General features: G+C 55.3%; 1 protein-coding gene across 2 annotated transcripts in view; it reads left to right on the forward strand.

Annotated features, from left to right (window-relative positions):
- FGD2 (FYVE, RhoGEF and PH domain containing 2) overlaps positions 1-23816 on the forward strand; it is a 30044-nt gene that overhangs the window by 92 nt on the left and 6136 nt on the right. The window contains exons 2-13 of one of the 2 annotated variants that reach the window (XM_066237566.1): positions 468-604; positions 3739-3970; positions 5874-5954; positions 6620-6768; positions 8328-8484; positions 11319-11457; positions 12021-12079; positions 12290-12436; positions 13147-13239; positions 22514-22593; positions 22674-22704; positions 23581-23673. In XM_066237566.1, coding sequence (XP_066093663.1) covers positions 537-604; positions 3739-3970; positions 5874-5954; positions 6620-6768; positions 8328-8484; positions 11319-11457; positions 12021-12079; positions 12290-12436; positions 13147-13239; positions 22514-22593; positions 22674-22704; positions 23581-23673 — 1329 coding nt within the window. In that variant the 5' untranslated portion in view covers positions 468-536. Of the gene's footprint in view, positions 1-381; positions 605-3738; positions 3971-5873; positions 5955-6619; positions 6769-8327; positions 8485-11318; positions 11458-12020; positions 12080-12289; positions 12437-13146; positions 13240-22513; positions 22594-22673; positions 22705-23580; positions 23674-23816 lie in introns of those variants that run through there. The other variant, XM_066237622.1, reaches the window with a different exon arrangement.

A 23816-nucleotide genomic window follows, 5' to 3' on the forward strand; every position in this document is an offset into this window, starting at 1 on the left:
TTTGAACCGGCGACCTCAGTATTGCAGGTTGACGCTTTATTCGCTGCGTCACCACAAGTCAGGCAAAAGCTTTTTCCTTACAGCCATGAGCAGGGTCAGATGCAGGAAAGAAGTTGAGAGAGGATCACACAGAATCCATTGCATCTTGTGAGAGAGTCCAGTTGACCAGAGATGCTCTGGCCAAGAGTCCAGCCAAGGGCCCAGCCCCAGAAACTACCTCTGGGCCCCCCTGCCCCCTGCCGTGTAGCTTCTGGAAGTGGGGGTCTATAGGGGTGAAAGGTCAGCCCTGTGAGGGAGGGGAGGGGTGGAGCAAGCTCCTCCCTCTGCGGGGAGCATCACCCTTCCCCCTTCAGGGCTGTGGCTCTGGGACCACTTCCTCCTTCACTCTGGAGCCAGGAGTGGGCCTGCAGAGTCCTCCGGAGAGGCAGAGGCTGATTCCCGATGCCTTAGCCCCTTTGTGACCCCAGGTGCTGGTGGCTGAGTGTGCTGGCTGGCGGCCTCTCTCCCGGGCTCAGGGGACCCTGGACGCCTGAAGCATGGAGGGGATGAGTAAGGAGAAGCTGACATCTGTGTCCAATCTGGTGACTGTGTTTGAGAACAGCAGGTATGGGGTGATGGGGACGGGAAGGGTCACCATGGCCAACTGGCAGTCTCCCTCCAGCTCTGCTGCCCTAGGCAGCACCCTCCCCGTCTCCGGGTGGACGAGCAGGACCAGGGCCACGTGGGGCCCTCAGTGGGACCCCGTCCTGGGCAGCTCCTCCCATCCAGGCAGTGGCCACGTTGTTTGGTCACGGGTTCCTCAGAGCCTGGGAGGATGCTATCAGGGGACCGAGGTTGAGAGTGTGTGTTGACATGCTGGGGAGAGTCCAGAGGTGTGTAATTGTGAGTGAGAATGTGTGCGGAGCTCTGCCACTGTCCCTCCAGCAGAAATGACAGCCGACACGTATCAAGCTCTCGCTCCTTATAACCATATAATTTATCACACAAACCAGGACATCCTTGACACTGAACGTGAATGGCATTACATCGTTTCGGTCGGGGCCGTCAACAGGAAAAGCTGAGACTGTGTCAGGCAGACCAGGATGTATGGTCTATTTGCCCACGGGGCACTGTTCTGGGTGTTCTATTGCTCACTGAGTCATCTAACAGCTGGGGCGGGGATTCTATTCTATTCTCAGAGGTGAGACAATAAAGGCACAGAGAGACCGGGAGGCTTTAAGTGATTTAAGTTCACGGGCAAAGGGCAAAGCAGAGGCTTCCGCCTGGAGGGGAAAGGCTGGGTCAGACGTGAGGATGTCATGGGTGGCCCTGATGGTAGTGTGTGGGGCAGGTGTGTGTGTGTGTGTGTGTGTGTGTGTGTGTGTGACATTAGTCCACCCTGCAGGCATGTTAGGGGCTCTCAAAGGTGGATTATCTGGAAATAGCCTCTGAGGTAGAGATTACCCTCAGGAGCTTTCTGGATGAGACTGCATGCAGCACCGGACAGAGGGAAACACGGGAGGACCACTTGCAGCCGAGGCCCCAGCCTGTCCCACGGAACTGTGGACTGAGGTGGCCCTCAGCTTGTTCCAATTGAGGCCAAGGGCTAGGTCTTTTTACCCAAAGTGGACTAGTCACTGGATGTGGACTTGACCTTTGGGGAGGCAGGGCTCTTCCTGCGGGTGGAGGGCAGTTCGCAGGAAGGAACTGTCAGTAACCCATCAGCCGCCACGCTACCACAGCGGCGGGAGAGTGCCTCCGCCTGAGGGCTGTGGGTGGCGTGGCTCCGCGTCAGGCAGAGACTGTAGCAGATGCGGGAGCCTGAAGAATGAATGACCCCTGTCCAGAAGATTTTTGTTTCTGGGTGCTGGGCCCATAGAGTCAGCATGATGCCAGCCCATGGACAATAAATATCCTGGGAGGGGCCCAGACCCTGTGCTGAGGGCGCTCAGAGGAAGCCTCGTGTGGGCTTCCCGGAGGAACTGGCATAGGTGTGGACCTAGAGGGCAGTGGAACTGCCTGAGCCGGTGACCTCACCCTGCCTCTCCCAGAGTCCTTTGCCAAGCACGCTTTGTTCAGCACCGAGGACAGCTCTAGGAGCAGCCTTCCTGGCCCACCACCCCCTTGGGGATGAGAAGATGGCTTCCCCTTACCCGGTGCTCCGGACACCCTTAGTGGAGAACTTCGTTCAGCTTGTGTGCTCTGCCCAGCAACACACCTGGCAGGAGGAGGCGGCCCTCAGACCAGAGTGCGGTCTGAGGAGACCCTGGCAGGAGGGTGGAAGTCACCCCTTATTGTGCGAGGGGGCCCCTGCCAGCTGTCTCTTGGCCTGGGCTTTCTCGTGAAGTCTTCCAACGCTGGAGCTGATCTGAAACTGAGGGGTGAAGAGGAAACAGAAGCTCGCCTGGGGCGCTTGGAGGGAAATGCAGAAGCTGAAGCCACATGAAGAACAGAAAGCCGGAGGCCCGTCCGCTGCCAAGAACAGCAGCCCCGCAGGCTGAGCGACCGGGCATTGGGTCGGAGAGGCGTGGAAGAGCCACGAGGGACCACCGGGGACGGGCTCGCCGTCCTTTCCCTGCTACGAACCAGCTGTGTAAACTGGGGCAGGGCGCATTGATCTCCCGGCCTATTTCCCCGGGACTCAGATGGGGAGGGGCAGTTCGAGGCAAAGGCTCTCTTAGCAGCCAGCCAGCCGGATCTGAATCCCACCAATGCCACCCCTCGCCGGAAGTGACTTATCCTCTACCTCAGTCTCCTTAGCTGAGAAATGGGCGCAGTGAAAAACTTTCTCGCCGGGCGTGGTGGCGCGCGCCTGTAGTCCCAGCTACTCGGGAGGCTGAGGCAGGAGGATCGCTTGAGCCCAGGAGTTCTGGGCTGTAAGTGCGCTATGCCGATCGGGTGTCCGCACTAAGTTCGGCAGCAATATGGTGACCTCCCGGGAGCGGGGGACCACCAGGTTGCCTAAGGAGTGGTGAACCTGCCCAGGTCGGAAAAACTTTCTCAAAGAATGTTGGAGACTGTGCACCTGGCTGGTTGTCGGTTTCCCAGCCTTTCCTCACCGGGATGCCTTTCTGTGTTGTCGCTGCAAGCCTTTCCCACATAGGGAATGGGACACGGCCCTAGCTGCTGGATACAGTCAGCGAGGCTGGCCTCTGCTATCGAAAGACTTTAACTGGCTTGCCGACCCAGCAGGAAGAGGGAAGAGGGACAAAGCTGCCCTCCAAGGCCCATCTCTGGGAGCCCAGGGGAACTGCTCCCAGACTGGCTTTCTCCCCCGGCGCCCCACTAGAGGAGTGTAGGGCGTAGACCGCCAACATCACCCTTCTTTACCGTGTTCTGTGGCTCCCACCTGCCCTCGAGATATAGTTACTAAGGTTCTAAGGCCTTTCCTGCTGTAGAGACTAAACACAGGAGTGAGGTCCAAAGGTGAGGGTGGTTGGCAGCGGTGGGGTTTGGGGCACTTAAAAACCTCCATGTGCAGAAGAGGGGGTTCCTCGCAGCATTGTAAACAGGGAAGTATGTAGTTCCCCAGAAAACAAAACACAGTCCCTGCTGACTCATTTTGAAAACTGGAGTTCCCTCCAAGAAAGTGTTGGGAGGGAAGTGGATGGTTTCCTGAGCAAATGCTTCCTAGGGGCCAAGGATTTGGGGGCCACTGCACCCCCGTGGTTTGCATTAATTATCCCAAAATGCCCACCAAGGAGGTGCTGTTCTCCCCACTTTACAGACAGGAAACCTTCGGGTCTGCTCTCTTCCCAGGACGCCGGGAGCAGCGCCCAGAGCCCACACGCTGGAGGCTGAGCGTCACCTCCCTGGGTGCAGGCCTCCATCACCCGCAGGACCATGGGAGGCACCCAGTGTGGAGGAGGCCCCGGGGCCTGGGCCCAGGACAGTTAGTAGGCGGTACCTGAGCTCCTTGAAGAACAAGCTGTCCAGTGGGACCTGGAGGAAATCTTGCCAGCCCAGGACCTGCCCTGGAGCAGGAACACAGGTGCCCGAGGGTTGGGGTAGCAGTGGGGAGCCGGGGCCCCCTCTACTGACCCCCTCCACACATACCATCTCCCATCCAGAGCCAGCACTTCCCCAGCTTGAAGCCAACTTCTCTTTAAGGGCTTTTGGTTAAGAGTCTAGTAGTGTGCATCCTGCTACTGATCCTATTTCACATTTCCCTCCTTTTTAAATTTATTATGTGAGAGGAGATAGTCAGACTGACATCTGCATGCACCCCGACCAGGATTCACCCGCCAACCCCCATGTGGGCTCGATGCTTGAATCAGCCGAGCTCTCTTCAGCACCTGGGGCCAACACTGGAACCAATCAAGCGGCTGTCTGTGTGTGTGTGTATAGGGGGGTGTTGGGGAGGGGGAGGGGGGAAAAGCAGATGGTTGCTTCTCCTGTGTGCCCTGACCAGGGATCGAACCCAGGACATCTGCATGCCGCACCAACACTCTATCCACCGAGCCCGCCAGCCAGGACTCATGGAGTAGTCTTTTAGGCAAGGAAATCCAAACTCAGACAATGTAAGGAACTTGCCCCAGGCCACACAGCTTGGAACAGTCTTCATCTTGTAAACCAGGTACCCCTTCCCAGATGTGGCCTCATTTTACCCCCTGAGGGAGGCAATAGTCCCAACTAGAAATAGAAGCCTGTACTAATTCCTGCCCTCAGGTTGATCCTGGGAAGGGCACCACTTTTTTTTCTGGGTTTCAGTTTCCTTGTCTGTGCAATTCAAAGGCTAGGCTGTTTGACACTTGGACCTGGAGCCAGACTGCCTGGGTTCACATCCCGGCTCTCCTGCATACTGACTGTGTGACCTTGGACAAGTCCCTTTAACCTCTATGGACCTCAGTTTCCTCACTTGCAAAATGGAGATGCTGACCATAATTGTATGCTCTGGTTATTAATTGCCATATAACAAACCACCTCAAAATGCCATGGCCCAATACAGTTTATTACTTCTTACAGTTTTGGGAATTGACTGGGATCCTGTTAGATGCTTTTTCTATTGCTCTCACGTGGGGTTTGTCCTAGTCAGCGAGGGCTCCCATAACAAATTAGCACAGACTGGGTGACTTAAACAACAGAAATGTATTTTCTCACAGTGCTGGAGGCTGGAAGTCCACCATTGAGGTGTTGGCAGGGCCTGGTTTCTGGCGAATCCTTTCTCTTTGGCTTGCAGATGGTGTCTTCTCACCGTGCCCTCACATGGCCTTTTCTCTGTGCACTGTTGTCCTGGGGTCTCCCCCTCTTTCTTTAGAAACACCAGTGGATTAAGGGCCCACCCTTATGACTTCAGTTAACCTTAACTACCTCCCTAAAGGCCCTATCTCTAAACACAGTCACAGGCGAGGTTAGAGCTTCAACAGATGAATTTGGGGGCGGGGCACAACTTAGTCCATGACAGGGCCTCTCATGAGGCCACAGTCAGATGATGGCTGGGGCCCAAATGCCCAACAAGCTCAGCTCTCCACCCTGGGGTCTGGCGAGGGACAGCCAGAGGCTAGGCTCAGCTGGGACACAGCACAGCCAGACCCCGGCTCTCTCCCCACGGAGTCTCAGGGAGTCTCCTCTCCACGCAGTCTCTCCACCAGGACACCCAGACCTCCAGCTTTGGTGGTTCAAGGCTCCCAAGGAAGCCCAGGCAGAAGTTTCCAGGCCGTTTGAGGCTTTGGCCCAGACCTGGCACAGCCGCACTTTTCCTGCATTCTCTCAATTAAAGCTACCCTGGCGTCATCCACACCCACCCCCGTGTCATCTGCACCCACCCCCGATACATCACGGAGGGGCGCGAACGCCAGGAGATGCGTTTCACTGGGGCCTCTTTGGAGACTATGCCCCAGGTCCCATCAGAGGAGACCAAAGCCACACCTCTCCTTCTGCCCCAAACCCTGCAGGAGCCGGAGGAGAAGAGGGTCGTCCAGGAGCTGCTGGAGACGGAGCAGGCCTACGTGGCACGCCTCCACCTGCTGGACCAGGCCAGTACCCAGAGCGCCCCTACCCGCGCCCCAGTGCCAGGGTCTCCTCACCCCACCCCTGCTCTCCCTGCTGACCCACCTCACCAGAGCTGACAGTCAGGACCCCTCAGTTTGCTTCTAGGAAGCCCGAGTCCGCTGACCCCCTTGGCTGGAGTGGGGGCAGAAGTCAAGACTAGCCCATCAGCGCCAGTCCCAATTCCCACCTTGGCTCTGGGCGCTGCACCCGGGCAGAGCACACACCAGCCGGTCCTGCCAGGCCTCACATAGCATCCTCATCAGCCAGCGCAGTGCAGACACCTCCCCATCGTCACCCCTTCACAAGGAGCCCCAAGGCTTGAGGGTTAGGTCACTGAACATCAGCAGAGGAATCTTTAGCCTGGCGAAGTCTAAGACCCTGACAGACCCCGGCCCGGCCCATTTCTGACCTTCATCGGCTGCCAGCCTTCAGCCAGGTCCCTGAATCTCTAGGCCAGCATTTGCCGTCTGCAAAGCCGCCACAATCCAGTCTCCCCGGCCATGTCTTCCGGGGTCGTTCCGAGGATGAGAGATTAGGGAACGCAGTCAGGAAGCTGGGAGCTGCCCCCGCGGCTGTGCTGTCTGCCCTGGGATGCTGTGGGTGGCTCCCTCCGGGCGCAGGCGCGGTGACCCCGGGCGGGCGCCTGCAGGTGTTCTTCCAGGAGCTGCTGGAGGAGGCCCGCCGCAGCAAGGCCTTCCCCGAGGACGTGGTCCGGCTCATCTTCTCCAACATTTCCTCCATCTACCAGTTCCACTCGCAGTTCTTCCTGCCAGAGCTGCAGCGGCGGCTGGACGACTGGTGAGGTCCCCTTGGGAGCCCCAAGTCCCCTGACTGCAGCCCTGGCCAGGTAGGGGTGCAGCCCCCAGGGCATGTGGCCGCAGTGTCCTGCTCTGGGCTCACTGTGTGCACAGCAAGGGACTTGGGTGAATGAGGTGTGTGTGTGTGTGTGTGTGTGTGTGTGTGTGTGTGCGCGCGCGCGCGCGCGCGCACACTCGCGCGTCCTGGGAAGAGGATGGATCAGGTCCTCACCAGGCTAGGTGATTGAGGAGGTGATTCTAACTGGAGGTTTCCTATGTGCCCTGCCTTGGGCTTCACACCTGTTAATTCATTTGATCTTCAAATCAGCCCCCTGTGTGATGGAGGGATCATGGTCGTGCAAGAAACCCTCTTTGTTTTCTGAAATGACCATTCAAATATTTTAGTGGTAAAATTACTTGCTTTATGTATTTTGCCAAAGAAATGCCATGATGTCTGGGATGTCCTTTAAAATTCGTCAGCAAAGAAGAATGTTAGTAATTGTTAAATCCAGTGGTGAATCTAGAGGAGTTTGTTAGTATATTGTTTTTGCTTTATGTTTGCTTAAAAGTTTTCATTTCTGTTTGCTTATAAGGTGTTTTTTTTTTTAAGACAACCCTATGAGGTCACATACCATTATTTTCATTTTTTCAGATGGGAACATTGAAATATAGAGTACACTTTGATTTTATATTGTATAAAAGTACAGAGAGCCCTGGCTGGTTGGCTCAGTGGTAGAGCGTCGGCCTGGTGTGCAGAAGTCCTGGGTTCGATTCCCAGCCAGGGCACACAGGAGAAACGCCCATCTGCTTCTCCACCCCTCCCCCTCTCCTTCCTCTCTGTCTCTCTCTTCCCCTCCTGCAGCCGAGGCTCCATTGGAGCAAAGATGGCCCGGGCGCTGGGGATGGCTCCTTGGCCTCTGCCCCAGGCGCTAGAGTGGCTCTGGTCGCAACAGAGCGACACCCCGGAGGGGCAGAGCATCGCCCCTGGTGGGTAGAGTGTCGCCCCCTGGTGGGCGTGCCGGGTGGATCTCGGTCGGGCTCATGCGGGAGTCTGTCTGACTGTCTCTCCCCGTTTCCAGCTTCAGAAAAATACAAAAAAAAAAAAAAAAAGTACAGAGAGGCCAGCTGACTTGTCCACAAACACTCAGCTGGAGTAAGGGGCGCAGCTGGGAATCGAACTCAGGCGGGCCAGCTCCTCGCCGCTCTGCTCTAACAGTCCCCGGGCAGAATGACATTCAGACCCTACCACAGGATGATGCTGGACATGTTTTTGTTTTTTTTTCCCTCTGAGTCTCAATTTCCTCATCTCTAAGTTGAGCCAAGGACTATCGCCCCTGCAGGGCTGTAAGAATTAGGAGGAGACTTGCAGTGCTGGGCATGTGGCCCTTGTTATTGTTACGAAAACAAGTATCAAGTGGTTACTGAACACCTGCCCCGGGCCCAGCACGGTGCTGGCCACTGGGGGAGGTTCAGGGAGCTCGGACTAACCCTACCCTGTCTGGAATCAAGAGAGGAGGTCCTCAGGCCGCGGGCAATACCTGGGTGCCCTCCTGCATGCAGGACAGCCACCCCCCGCCTCGGTGACGTGATCCAGAAACTGGCCCCCTTCCTGAAGATGTACAGTGAGTACGTCAAGAACTTTGAGCGAGCCGCTGAGCTGCTGGCCACCTGGACCGAAAAGTCTCCCCCCTTCCAGGAGGTGCTCACTCGAATTCAGGTGAGGCTGGGAAGGAGGCGGTTCAGAGCCTACACTGCCACCCCCATGTCCAGTGGCTCCGTGTCCCCAGTGATTTGGGGCACCTCCCAGGCTCAGGGCTTCCATGAATGCCCCCGCCCCCTCCCCACTCTCACCCCACGCCATCTCGTCCCTCCCCACTCTCACCCCACGCCCTCTCGTCCCTCCCCACTCTCACCCCATGCCCTCTCGTCCCTCCCCACTCTCACCCCCCGCCCCCGCCCCCTCCCCACTCTCACCCCACGCCCTCTTGTCCCTCCCCACTCTCACCCCACGCCCCCGCCCCCTCCCCACTCTCACCCCAAACCCTCTCGTCCCTCCCCACTCTCACCCCATGCCCTCTCGTCCCTCCCCACTCTCACCCCCCGCCCCCGCCCCCTCCCCACTCTCACCCCACGCCCTCTTGTCCCTCCCCACTCTCACCCCACGCCCCCGCCCCCTCCCCACTCTCACCCCACGCCCTCTCGTCCCTCCCTACTCTCACCCCATGCCCTTTCGTCCCTCCCCACTCTCACCCCCCGCCCCCTCCCCACTCTCACCCCACGCCATCTTGTCCCTCCCCACTCTCACCCCACGCCCCCGCCCCCTCCCCACTCTCACCCCACGCCCTCTCGTCCCTCCCCACTCTCACCCCACGCCCCCGCCCCCTCCACACTCTCACCCCACGCCCTCTCGTCCCTCCCCACTCTCACCCCACGCCCTCTCGCCCCTCCCCACTCTCACCCCACGTCCTCTCGTCCCTCCCCACTCTCACCCCACGCCCTCTCGTCCCTCCCCACTCTCACCCCACGCCCCCACCCCCTCCCCACTCTCACCCCACGCCCTCTCGTCCCTCCCCACTCTCACCCCACGCCCCCGCCCCCTCCCCACTCTCACCCCACGCCCTCTCGTCCCTCCCCACTCTCACCCCACGCCCCCCCCCCCCTCCCCACTCTCACCCCACGCCCCCGCCGCCTCCCCACTCACCCCACGCCCCCGCCCCCTCCCCACTCTCACCCCACACCCTCTCGTCCCTCCCCACTCTCACCCCACGCCCCCGCCCCCTCCCCCCTCTCACCCCACGCCCCCGCCCCCTCCCCACTCACCCCACGCCCCCGCCCCCTCCCCACTCTCACCCCACGCCCTCTCGTCCCTCCCCACTCTCACCCCACGCCCCCGCCCCCTCCCCACTCTCACCCCACACCCCCGCCCCCTCCCCACTCTCACCCCACGCCCTCTCGTCCCTCCCCACTCTCACCCCACGCCCTCTCGTCCCTCCCCACTCTCACCCCACGCCCCCGCCCCCTCCCCACTCTCACCCCACGCCCCTGCCCCCTCCCCACTCACCCCACGCCCCCGCCCCCTCCCCACTCTCACCCCACGCCCTCTTGTCCCTCCCCACTCTCACCCCACGCCCCCACCCCCTCCCCACTCTCACCCCACGCCCTCTCGTCCCTCCCCACTCTCACCCCACGTCCTCTCGTCCCTCCCCACTCTCACCCCACGCCCTCTCGTCCCTCCCCACTCTCACCCCACGCCCCCGCCCCCTCCCCACTCTCACCCCACGCCCCCGCCCCCTCCCCACTCTCACCCCACACCCCCGCCCCCTCCCCACTCTCACCCCACGCCCTCTCGTCCCTCCCCACTCTCACCCCACGCCCTCTCGTCCCTCCCCACTCTCACCCCACGCCCCCGCCCCCTCCCCACTCTCACCCCACACCCTCTCGTCCTTCCCCACTCTCACCCCATGCCCTCTCGTCCCTCCCCACTCTCACCCCCCGCCCCCGCCCCCTCCCCACTCTCACCCCACGCCCTCTCGTCCTCCCCACTCTCACCCCACGCCCCCGCCCCCTCCCCACTCTCACCCCACGCCCCCGCCCCCTCCCCACTCTCACCCCACGCCCTCTTGTCCCTCCCCACTCTCACCACACGCCCTCTCGTCCCTCCCCACTCTCACCCCACGCCCTCTCGTCCCTCCCCACTCTCACCCCACGCCCTCTCGTCCCTCCCCACTCTCACCCCCCGCCCCCGCCCCCTCCCCACTCTCACCCCACGCCCTCTCGTCCCTCCCCACTCTCACCCCACGCCCTCTCATCCCTCCCCACTCTCACCCCACGCCCCCGCCCCCTCCCCACTCACCCCACGCCCCCGCCCCCTCCCCACTCTCACCCCACGCCCTCTTGTCCCTCCCCACTCTCACCCCACGCCCTCTCGTCCCTCCCCACTCTCACCCCACGCCCTCTCGTCCCTCCCCACTCTCACCCCACGTCCTCTCGTCCCTCCCCACTCTCACCCCACGCCCTCTCGTCCCTCCCCACTCTCACCCCACGCCCCCGCCCCCTCCCCACTCTCACCCCACGCCCCTGCCCCCTCCCCACTCTCACCCCACGCCCCCGCCCCCTCCCCACTCTCACCCCACACCCTCTCGTCCCTCCCCACTCTCACCCCACGCCCTCTCGTCCCTCCCCACTCTCACCCCACGCCCCCGCCCCCTCCCCACTCTCACCCCACACCCTCTCGTCCCTCCCCACTCTCACCCCACGCCCTCTCGTCCCTCCCCACTCTCACCCCCCGCCCCCGCCCCCTCCCCACTCTCACCCCACGCCCTCTCGTCCTCCCCACTCTCACCCCACGCCCCCGCCCCCTCCCCACTCTCACCCCACGCCCTCTCGTCCCTCCCCACTCTCACCCCATGTCCTCTCGTCCCTCCCCACTCTCACCCCATGCCCCCGCTCCCTCCCCACTCTCACCCCACGCCCTCTCGTCCCTCCCCACTCTCACCCCACGCCCCCGCCCCCTCCCCACTCTCACCCCACGCCCTCTCGTCCCTACCCAAGAGCAGCGAGGCCTCCGGCAGCCTGACCCTGCAGCACCACATGCTGGAGCCTGTGCAGAGGATCCCCCGCTACGAGCTGCTGCTCAAGGAATACGTCCAGAAGCTGCCCGACCAGGCCCCAGACCGGGCTGATGCCCAGAGTGAGGACATGGCCGGGGACCTGGGGGGGGGGGCTGGGGAGGCCTAAGCAGCTCCTGTATATTTAATGAGCCCCTGCTGAAATGGTTACAATGAGCATCGGCCATCAACACCAATGGCTGGTACTTGGTAAACACTATCTACACACCATTAGCCATTTTTCACAGACGAGGACACTAAGGCCCAGAGAGGTTAAGTGACTTCCTCAAGATCACACAGCCAGAAAGGAGCAGAGCTGGGATTTGAAGCTGGGATTTTGGCAGGGGGCCAAAGCCCATGCCTGTCCAGTGCACCGTCTGGGTCTGGCTGGGTTTGGGGAGCAGTGAGAGGCCCAGAAGCCCAATGCCTAAGCCCTGCTTGCCGCGGCTTCCAGTCCCTACACTCTGGGTGGGCAACGGCCCCCTCCATCCAGACACTCCATGTGCTGGGCTGCAGGGCAGGGCGACTCCCGGGGTGCTCCCAGCAGGCCCTGAGGCTGCTTTGTCAAGCCTCAAGGCCCTCCAGCCTCAGCCACCAGCCCCGGGTTTTCAAGGGATAACTCTGGCTCTACCCCACTCCCCTTCAGAAGCCCTCGACATGATTTTCTCAGCCGCCCAACACTCCAATGCGGCCATCACGGAAATGGTGAGCAGCCCAGCCCTCAGGGGAGACAGCCAGGGGTTGGGGGGGTCCCCTGGGGCCCTGCCACTCTCAGCCCCCCACTACCACCACCCAGTCCCTGTCACCGGCCCCACTGCTGCCCACCCCCTCACTCCCTGTCCCTTCCACACAAGGCAAACCTGCCAGGGGGTGGGCCCTGCCTGGCCTCGGCTGAGGGTACACCTCTGTCCCCAGGAGCGGCTGCAGGACCTTTGGGAGGTGTACCAGCGCCTGGGCCTTGAAGACGACATCGTGGACCCCTCCAACACCCTGCTCCGAGAGGGCCCAGTCTTCAAGATCTCTTTCCGCCGCAGGGACCCCATGGAGCGCTACCTTTTCTTGGTAAGAGGGTGGTGGGGGGCCCGCCACCCTGGGGAGGAAGTCATGGGCTCCACGGCCCAGGTCGTGCTTACCCGGGTCTCCCCGGCACTGTTTGAGGAACAGGGAAGGGCCTGCTTCTCTGTCCTCTGCTATGGCACCTGGCTGACTTGGGACACGTGCAGCCTCTAGACCTCAGGGATTTCCAGCTGAGGGGTTTTCCAGATGGCCCTCAGAAGCGACAGTCAGCCTTTGAACCCAGTCCATTTGGCTCCAAAGCCTGTGGTAGTATTTGTGCTCTAGGAGTGTATAGCAGGAGGGATTTAGGCTAGTTACTAGGAAGAACTGCCTGGGTTTGCACTGAAGAAACCAGGTCTCTCCTGGAGATCTGGAAACTGGTCCTGCCTGGTGGTCTGGGGGAAGGAGCTACACCTCCATAAGCCCCTGCCCCCTGAGCTCCCTCGCGCCACCCCCATGAGAAAGGCATCATGGGTTTCTGAGCTCTGTGGTGGTCCCTGCATGCCCACAGGTAGGGCAACCGTGCAATGACATCCCAGTTGTATCGGGGGTCAGACATCCCCTTCCTCACAACCTGTGACATCCTGGGAGCTGGCTCAGAGTGTGGCCAGAGGGGCAGGAGACCAGAGGTTCTGGGCCCACGCCGGGAAGCCCGCCCGACTGCGACTGTTTTCCTGCCCCGCCACTGCCCACACGCTCCTGTGTGTCCTCTGCAGTTCAACAACATGCTGCTCTACTGTGTGCCCAGGGTCATCCAGGTGGGCTCTCACTTCCAGGTCAGGACCCGCATCGACGTGGCCGGCATGAAGGTGAGCGTCGCCCCAACCCCTGTCAGACTTCACCCCTAGGGTGGGCTCACCTAGGTCTCAGTCCAGGAACCCAGGCCTGGCAGGACCTGAGCCAACATGGACGGTTAGAGCTGTCCTGGCCCCCTGCCTTCCTGGCCAGGGCCCTTCTCAGCCCCCACGGGCCTTGGGGGCGCCCACCCCAGCCTGGCCCACTTGGCTTTCCCTTTCCCTGCTGTCTACAACAGTGCTTCCAAAACTGGCACACGTGCCTGAGTTCCCTGGGGTCTTGTTCAAGTGCTGTTCCAATTCAGTACATCTGCGAAGGGTCAGGGCTGAGATCTGGGTATCTAGCCAGCTCCAAGCGATGCTGACTGCAGGTCTAAAGGCCACACTTTGGGTAGGTAGGGTCTATACTGTCAGCTCAGCTGGGTCTACGTGTCATCTCCCCATCTAGAAGGGGCCACAGCCATCCATAACCATGCCCACCCACCGCGCAGCACGCCCCACATCCGCCCACCAGACCCTCCTAACAGCCCTGTGATGCAGGGGCTCTTTCTATCCCCTGCATTTGGGTTTTTTTTAAAATAATAATTTTATAACCTTGAAAATATACATAATACACATTCCAAAATCAAACACTATAAAAAGTATATACAATGCAGTGTCCTCCCCACCGCACCCCTTCGGTCCCCTTCCGGGAGGCAGCCCTGGTTTCTCGGGAGAAACCATACCCAGACTAATACCGTATTCATCATTGCCTCCTTTCTTTTCACATAACAGTGAAACTGCTTCTCACACACCCTGTTTGACACTTGGCTTTCCCAACGCGCTCCTGGTTCTGGAGATTGCTGCGCGCAGGCGCGTACGCGAGGAGGGGGCGTTTCCCTTTTGCTCGGCTGCATTTGCACTGTTTTCGTTTGTCAGTCTCTGCAAATGAGCTGAACTGTGAGATGTTGGCCTGGGGGTGTGTGTATCTGTAGTTAATGCTATTTTTATAAATACGGAAATAAACTCTGATACATCCACACAAAGGAATATTATTCAGTGATAAAAAGAAATTGGCTGTTATCCATCAATAAAAAGCCACCGAGAAACCTTAAATGCATATCACTAAGGGATAGAAGCTAATCTGAAAAGGTTACATACTGCATGATACCAACTCTCTGACATTCTGGAAAAGGCAAAACTATGGCCACGTGAAAAGATCAGGGGTTGCCAGGTGTTGGGGGGAGAGGGATGGAGAGGCAGAGCCGGGAGGATTTTTAGGGCAGTGAAACTATTTTGTATGCTACTGTAAAGGCAGTGATACATTTGTCCCAACCCACAGAATGGATAACATTAAGCATGAACTCTAATATACTGCTCACAAAAATTAGGGGCTATTTTATAGCTTCATTTTCACTTTGAAATATCCCCTAATTTGTGTGAGCAGTGTATATACTGTGAACCTTGGATGATAATGATGTGTCCGTGGAAGTTTATCAATTGTGATGAATGCTCCACTCTGCTGGGGAGTGGGAGGGTATTGATAATGGGGGAGGTTGTTCATGTGTGCAGGCATAGATATATGGGAACTCCCTGTACTGCTCTAAAAAAAAAAATCATCATTAAAAAAAATAAATAAATAAGGAGCCCTGGCTGGGGAGCTCAGTTGGTTAGTGTTGTCCTGATATACCAGGGGTCGGGAACCTTTTTGGCTGAGAGAGCCATGAACGCCACATATTTTAAAATGTAATTCCACGAGAGCCATACAACGACCCGTGTATGTTACGCATTACCCAATAAAAATTTGGTGTTGTCTCAGAGGACAGCTGTGATTGGCTCCAGCCACCATGAACATGAGTGGTAGGAAATGAATGGACTGTATGCAATACATGAGACTGTTTTATATTTTTAACGTTATTATTTTTTTTATTAAAAATTTGTCTGCGAGCCAGATGCAGCCATCAAAAGAGCCACATCTGGCTCGCGAGTCATAGGTTCCCAACCCCTGTTGATACACCAAGGTTGTGGGCTCCATTCCTGATCAGGGCACATACAAGAATCAGCCAATGAATGTGTGAATATGTGGACCATCAAATCAATGTTTCTCTCTCTTCCTCTCTCTCAAAAAAATTTAAATAAAAATTAAGGAAACTAAGGCCCAGAGAGAAAGTTTAAGTACTTTTCTTGGGGTCAAACTAGGATCGAAGATTCAGGTATAACCGAGTCCAGAACCCCTGTACCTAATCACTGTACTACACTGTCTCCTAATGAGGCTTCAACCCAGAGGGGTAGAACCCTGAGGGATTTCAGGCTCAGTGGGGGAAATGGTGGGGCCCCATCCTGGTCACTCCTCCCTGCGTCCTCCTGAGTCCAGGTGTGTCCTGAGCAGACTACTTCTTCTTCTTCTTTCTTCTTTCTTCTTTCTTCTTTCTTCTTTCTTCTTTCTTCTTTCTTCTTTCTTCTTTCTTCTTCTTTCTTCTTCTTCTTCTTCCTCCTCCTCCTCCTCCTCCTCTTCTTTTTTGAAACTACAGTTTATATTCTATATTATTTTAGTGTTTGTATTGGTTTCAGGTGTACAGCATAGTGATTAGATGATCCCATGCTTTACAGAGGGTCTCCCTGACTTTTCGGTACCTACCTGACACCGTAGTTACTGCAGTATTATTGACTGCATTCCCTGTGCCTATTTTGTAACTACCAGTCTCTACTTCTTAATCCCTTCACCTTTTTCATTAAATCCCCCAAACCCCTCCCCCCTGGCAACCGTTAGGCTGTTCTCTGTATCTATGGGTCTATTTCAATTTTGTTTGTTCACTTATTTTGTTCATTAGATTCCCACATATAAGCAAAATCATATGGTATTTGTCTTTTTCTGACTGACATATTTCACTTAGTATTATACCCTCTGGGTCCATCCATGCTGTCACAAATGATAAGATTTCATTCTCTTTTGTGGATAAGCAATATTCCATTGTCTATGTACCACAACTTTTTTATCCACTCATTTATTGATGGGTACTTGGGCTGTTTCCAAATTTTGGCTAGTGTACATATAACACTGCAATGAACATAGGGGAGCAGGTATTCTTCAGAATTCCTGCTTTGAATTTCTTCAGATATGTTCCCAGAAATGGAATCACTGGGTCATAGGCAGTTTCATTTTTAATTTTTTGAGGCCCCTCTATACTGTTTTCTTTATTTCAGAATTCGCTTTTTTAGAATTTTTTAAAATTGATTTTTGAGAGAGAGAGGAAGGAGAGAGTGAGAAGCATCAACTCATAGTTGCTTCACTTTAGTTCATTGATTGCTTCTTACATGTGCCTTGACTAGGGTCTCAAGCTGAGCCAGTGACGCTTGCTCAAGCCAGTGACTTTGGGCTTCAAGCCAGTGACCTTTGGGCTCAATTCAATGACCATGGGGTCATGTTAATGATTTCACACTCCAGCTGGCAATCTCGGGGTTTCGAACCAGGCACCTTAGCATTCCAGGTCGATGCTCTATCCTCTGTGCCACCACTGGTCAGGCCTTCATACTGATTGTGGCTGCACCAATCTGCATTTTCACTAACAGCGCACCAGTGTTCCCTTTTCTCCACACCCTTGTCAAGACTTGTTCATTTATTGATGATAATCATTCTGACAGTGTGAGGTGATATCCTATTGTGGTTTTAATTTGCATTTCTCTGATGATGAGTGATGTTGAACATCTTTTCATATGTCTACTGGCCATCTGTATGTCCTCTTTGGAGAAGTGTCTGTTCAGGTCCTCTGCCCATTTTTTCATTGGATTGTTTGTTTGTTTGGTGTTGGGTTGTCCTGGTTCTTTATAAATTTTGGATATAAACTCCTTATCAGGTGTATTGTTGTCAAGTATCTTCTTTTCGTTTTGTTGATAGTTTCCTTTGTTGTGCAAAAACTTTTTAGTTTGATGTCATTTTATTTGTTTATTTTTTCTTTTGTTTCCTTGCCTGAGGAAATATATCAGAAAAAAATATTGCTAAGAGAGATGTCAGAGATCTTACTGCCTATGTTTTCTTTTAGAAGTTTTATGGTTTCAAGTGTTACATTTGTCTTTAATCCATTTTGAGCTAATTCTTGTATATGGTGTGAGAAGGTGGTCTAGTTTTATTTTTTTGTATGTATCTATCCAATATTCCCAACATCATTTATTGAATAGACTGTTTTTACCCCACTGTATGTTCTTGCCTCCTTTGTCAAATATTAATTGACCATACAGGTGTGGGGTTATTTCTGGGCTCTCTAGTCTGTTATTAATTTATGTCTGTTTTTATGCCAGTACCATGCTTCCGTGATTTCTATGGCCTTGGAATATAGTTTGATATCAGGCAACATGATACCTTCAACTTTGTTCTTCTTTCTCGGGATTGTTATGGCTATTTGGTGTCTCTTGTGGTGCAATATACAGTTTTGGATTCTTTTTACTAGTCCTGTGAAATATGCCTTTGTTATTTTGATAGGAATAACATTGAATTTATACATTTGGGTAGTATGGACTTTTTTTTTTTTAATTTATTGATTTTAGAAAGAGAGGCAAGGAGAGAGAGAGACAGAAACATCAATCTGTTCCTGTATGTGCCCTGACTGGGGATTGAACCAGCAACCTTTGCAACTCAGGATGACATTCTTAATAACTCAGCTATCTGGCCAAGGCTAGGATGGACATATTAATGATGTTAATAATTCCTATCCATGAGCATGATATGCTTCCACTTATTTGTATCTTCAATTTCTTTCTTCAGTGTCTTATAATTTTCTGAGTACAGGTCTTTTACCTCCTTGGTTAAATTTATTCCTAGGTTTGTTTGTTTCGTTTTTTTGTTTTTTTTTTTCTTGATGGAACTGTAAATGAGATTGTTTTGTTACTTTCCCTATCTGATAGTTCATTATCAGTGTATTAAAATGCAACTGAGGCCCTGGCCGGTTGGCTCAGTGGTAGAGCATCGGCCTGGCGTGCAAGGGGTCCCGGGTTCGATTCCCGGCCAGGGCACACAGGAGAAGCGCCCATCTGCTTCTCCACCCCTCCCCCTCTCCTTCCTCTCTGTCTCTCTCTTCCCCTCCCGCAGCAAGGCTCCATTGGAGCAAAGATGGCCCGGGCGCTGGGGATGGCTCCTTGGCCTCTGCCCCAGGCGCTAGAGTGGCTCTGGTCGCAACAGAGCGACACCCCGGAGGGGCAGAGCATCGCCCCCTGGTGGGCAGAGCGCCCCCCCCCCGCCCCGGTGGGCGTACCGGGTGGATCCCGGTCGGGCGCATGCGGGAGTCTGTCTGACTGTGTCTCTCTGTTTCCAGCTTCGGAAAAATACAAAAAAAAAAATGCAACTGATATCTGAATATTTATTTTGTATCCTCTTCCTTTACCAAATTCATTTTATCAGTTCTCGTAGTTTTTTTGGTTGAATCTTTAGGATTCTCTATATACAGTACCATGTCATCTGCAAATAATGACAGTTTTACTTCTTCCTTTCCAATTTGAATGCCTTTTATTTCTTTTTCGTGTCTGACTGTGGCTAGGATTTCCAAGACTGTGTTGAGTGAGTGTGGGAAGAGTGATCATCCCTGTCTTGTTCCTGATCTTAAGGGAAACGCTTTACTTTTCCCCTGATGAGAATGATGCAAATTGTGGGTTGGTCATACAGCCTTTCTTTTCTGAGGTATGCTCCCTTTATTTCTACTTTGCTGAGAGATTTTATCATGAATGGGTGCTGGATATTGTCAAATGCTTTCTCTGTATCTATTGCTATGATCACATGGCTTTTATCCTTCATTTTGATTATGTGGTGTATTGCATTAATTGATGTGTGGGTATTGCACCAACCTTGCCTCCACAGAATAAATCCCAGTGTATCATGGTGCATTATCCTTTTACTGAATTGATGAATTTGGATTGCTAATATTTCATTGAGGATTTTTTGTACCTAATGTATGTCAGGAATATTGGCCTCTAATTTTCTTTCTTTGTAGTGTCTTTATCCGGTTTGGGGATTCGGATAATGTTGGTACATGTGCAGACTTGTATGTCTGGGAGCCTTGGTGAGTGAGACTGAGAAAGGCAGGTTGATGAGGAGTTACGTGGACAAATGGAGACAGCAGCCCTGTCCTAGGACTGGCAGAAACCCACGCAGAGAAAAGAGGAGGCAGAGATGGACAAATAGACACGCCAAGGAATAGACTGAAAAAGAGTCATCAGAAAAAATACACGGAGATGAGACTGAGAATGTCAGACACTTAGGGCTCATAGGCCCGGTGTGTGTGCCGGTTCCAGCATCTGCTGGTCCCAAAGAGCATGTTCCCCGCAGGGTATGTACTGTGCACTTGTGGCCACACAGCGCCCTCTGCTGGATGGCACAGGCCTGGCCGGTGCAGAGCGGTTCTCCTACCCAGGTCTGCGTGGAAACCATTTTTTGAGTCTGAGGTTTGTAGGTAGGTCCAGCCTTTGATCACTATGATACTTCCCATTGGCCTATGACCCACAGGCCTCCTCTTTCCGGTGTGTCAGGGAGGCATCGTTCTCAGCAGCTGATCCTTCCACCCAACGTCCAACTTGGTCCTAATGCTGTGCTATCCTGTACTGGACTGGCCTGGGAGGAAGCATGGGGTGTGAGACACACACCCAGGGTCTCCACGTCCCACCGTGCAGGTGTGCACCTCACGAGCACACCTCATCTGAGATGAGCATACCTCACCCGCAGCAGCAGCACAGATGGTATGGTTACCGTTCTCAGTGTCCAGCAGAGGGCAGTCAAGTGTCTTGTTCCAAACCTGACTGTTATGCCCGTTTGCCAACAGATGTCGGTTTAGGTGTTTTGAGCGAGGGGTCTCTTCTGCTAATTGGCACAAAGGCACTGGGTGGGCTAGCAGGGGCCTGAACTAGCCCAGACCTGGGAGTGGTTGAGACTGGACACTCGGGAAACTGTCTTCTGTTGTAGAAACCTTCATCCTGCCTGCCTGCAGAGGTAGGGGCCCTGGACCCCAGGTCAGGAGCTGCCCCGATGCTGTTAGAAGCATCATATTTCTTCCTGCCTCTGGACTCCAAACCTTAGATTTCTCCCTCTTTCCCCTCCCCGCTCTCCCTCACCCAATCAGTCATGCAGTCTTGCCAGATTTCCTGATATTGTCTGCCAGGTAAGAACCTCCTCTCCCTCCCCAGGTGCAAGCCAGGCCTCCACCATTTAAGGTGTCACTTTCCTAACTGGCCTTTGGGCCACTGGTTTGTCCCACTTTCCCCAGATCTGGCCTTCGTCCCTTACACACACCTGCAGGAACGGCTTCCCAGACACGTGAGCTGATAAACGCAGTGAGCCTCCCCGCTGCCAAGACTGAGCCGTAGCAGAGGGGGCAGACTGGCTCTGTGGACCCGGAGCGTCCACTAGGCCCAGCGTGAAGCAGGGCGTTCCCGGAGTCCGTGCTCTCTGGGATGCGGTGGGCCACCCTGACAGTTGTCACACGTGGCAGGTCACATGTGGCGGGGGCCAACAGAAGGGCTCACATGTCAGATGAATCCAATGATGACAAAGTGCCCCCACGCCAGGGCTCTTGGGCTCTAAGTCTGTGTCTCGGCTTCCCAGTGTGACTCTCCACACGACCCAGGAGAAGGCTGTGCTTACAGGGCTCTGGGTGGAAATAGACGTTCTTCCATTTTACCTTTGGGGGCGACAACCTGAGTCTGAATCCTCAGTCTACCATTTAGATGCTGTGTGACCTCAGGCAGTTCTCTTGTTCTCTCTGAGTCTCCATGTCCTCATCTCCTAAATGAGGGTGATAATATCTGCTTCCCAAATTTGCTATGATAATTTTCTTTAACTTTTTTTTTTTTTTAGGAACTTTTTAAACTGAGAAAACAGAAGCCTCACATACTCATCACCCGGCTTAAACAACTGCCGGCTCAAAGCCAGTCTTGTCCCCTCACCATCTTCCCTCTTGTTTCACTGGGTTATTTAAGGGCAAATCCCGCGCACATAATCATTTCACCTGTAAATATGTCACCTTGTCTCTGACAGAAATGACAACTCTTTTTTTTTCTTTGCCCTAAGAGATGACACCAATACAATCATCCCATCTGACAAACAGATAACAATTATTTAGTACCATTAAGATCCTTTGGGCCTGACCAGGTGGTGGCGCAGTGGATAGAATGTTGGACTGGGATACAGAGGACCCAGGTTGAAATCCCAAGGTTGCCGGCTTGAGCACGGGGTTGCTGGCTTGAGCGTGGGACCATAGACATGACCCCAGGGTCTCTGGATAGCTCAGCTGGTCCGAGCATTGGCCCCAGGTGGGGTTGTCAGTCGGATCCCAGTCAGGCATATGCAGAAGTCTGTCTTACTATCTCCCCGCTTCTCACTTAAAAAAAGAAAAGAAAAGAAAAAATATCTTCTCACAGTTGATGTGTTTGAATCATCTGTGACATGTTTCTTACCTCCCTTTTAATTCATTACACTTCCCACTCCCCCCTATTTTTTCTTGTTTATTTATAGAAAAACATCCGGCTGTTTCCCTGTTAGAGTTTCTCATAGTCTGGATTTTGCTGACTGCAGTCCTGTGGTGCCATTTAACATGTTCACGGCCTTACATATTTCTTGTAAACTGGTCGACGACCCGGAGACCTGAGCGGGTTCAGCCATGCAGGAGGCCCGTGGCTGGAGGGAGACACCACCCTGGGGAGGGGGCAGCACAGAATGGCTGCTAAGTGTTGGGGTTGGTTGGTGGGGCAGCGGTTGTGCGGATTGAACGAGAGCACGTACAGAGATCCCTGAACTCGGCGGCTGTTCCTCAGTAAGGTCTCTCTGTCTGGCAGCTTTCATAACGGCCTTGGGACCCTGTGGCACTCCGAGCAAGAAGGAACTGATCGCCCAGTTCATGGATCTGTCTGAGGGTGGATCTGTGGGATCCGTGAATTGGGCGATTGATTCCTTCATTCACCGTGTGGCAGAGAGGGTCCGCTTCTTCTAGCTTTAGATTTGCTCTTGCAAAAGCTGTGTCCCCAAGCCCGATGTGGGACCCGGCTTTCATTTCCAGTTAATCGTTTGTCAGGAACTGTCAGCCTACCTCACACTGGGGCCAACATAGCTGCTGCTGGAATTCTGGGAGCCATGAGTGCCGCTTGCGCAGAGGGAGGCCCAGGGCGGGTGCAGTTGCATGGCTCCCTGGGATCAGGGAGGTCGTGAGCAAGCGCCTCATCCCTCCCTGTCCCTGGGGTTTGAATTGTCCCTTGGGCACAGTCCATGGCCTCCCACCCACAGCGCCTGCAGGGCGGTGGGACGAGTCTGCATGGCCTCCCTCCTGTATCCGAGCAGGTGCGGGAGCTGGCTGACGTGGAGTTCCCGCACTCCTTCCTGGTGTCTGGGAAGCAGCGCACCCTGGAGCTGCAGGCCCGGTAGGTGGCGGGCTGGGGACCGGGAGGCAGAAAGCGGGGTGGGTCTCTCTCCTCAACACCTCTGTTCCCTTTCCACGCAGGTCCCAGGAGGAAATGATCTCCTGGATGCAGGTATCAGACTGGCCCCGGGCCCCTGGGATTCTGAGCCCACCACTTAGGCTGGGGGGGGGGGGGAGTAGTACACGTGTGTGCATGTGGTGGGGGTGGGGGTGGGCAGTGCGTGTGCGTGTGCGTGTGTGTGTGTGTGTGTGCCCAGCGGCTCCCTGCCCTTTCTCAGGAGTTGCTCTGTGGCAAAGTTTGGAGTCAGACCTGAGTTCAAATCTTTTTTTCTTTTTTTTTTTTTTTTTGTATTTTTCTGAAGCTAGAAACCGGGAGAGACAGTCAGACAGACTCTCACATGTGCCCGACCGGGATCCACCCGGCACACCCACCAGGGGGCAACGCTCTGCCCCTCCGGGGCGTCGCTCTGCCGCGGACCAGAGCTACTCTAGCGCCTGGGGCAGAGGCCAAGGAGCCATCCCCAGCGCTCAGGCCATCTTTGCTCCAATGGAGCCTTGGCTGCGGGAGGGGAAGAGAGAGACAGAGAGGAAGGAGAGGGGGAGAGGTGGAGAAGCAGATGGGCGCTTCTCCTGTGTGCCCTGGCCAGGAATCGAACCCGGGACTTCTACACGCCAGGCCGACGCTCTACCACTGAGCAAACCGGCCAGGGCCTGAGTTCAAATCTTACTGCCTCTCACTGTCTAGCTGAGTGGCCTGGAACAAGTCACTTAACATCTCTGAGCCTCAGTTTTCACATCTGTAATCTGGGGGTAGTGGTTTCTCTCCCTTAAGTCTGCCAATGTCTGCTTCGAACCCAGGGCCTGGCCCCCACCCGGCAGGCTTTCCGAAGTGTTTGCCGAGTGTATGGATGGGGAGAAAGATGAACAAGGTTCCCCTGCCACCCGTTAACCTCCTCCCTCTGCCCTCCCCCCCCCCCCCCCGCCCCAGACCTGCCAAGCCGCCATTGACCAAATCGAGAAGCGGAATGAAACCTTCAAGGCTGCTGCCCAGGGCCCCGAGGGAGACGCCCAGGGGCAGGAGGTAAAGCAGGACTTTGTGTTCCTCTCTGGGCCAGCGCACAGCGCAGGGAGGGTCACCCCAGGAGCGATATGAAGGGACTGGGAAGTCCGCCCACCCCAACATTGCCCCACTCAGAAACTCCGTGCCAGAGGCCCCCCATTAGC

This window comes from Saccopteryx bilineata, chromosome 1 (genome assembly GCF_036850765.1).
Source record: "Saccopteryx bilineata isolate mSacBil1 chromosome 1, mSacBil1_pri_phased_curated, whole genome shotgun sequence".
Taxonomy (NCBI): domain Eukaryota; kingdom Metazoa; phylum Chordata; class Mammalia; order Chiroptera; family Emballonuridae; genus Saccopteryx; species Saccopteryx bilineata.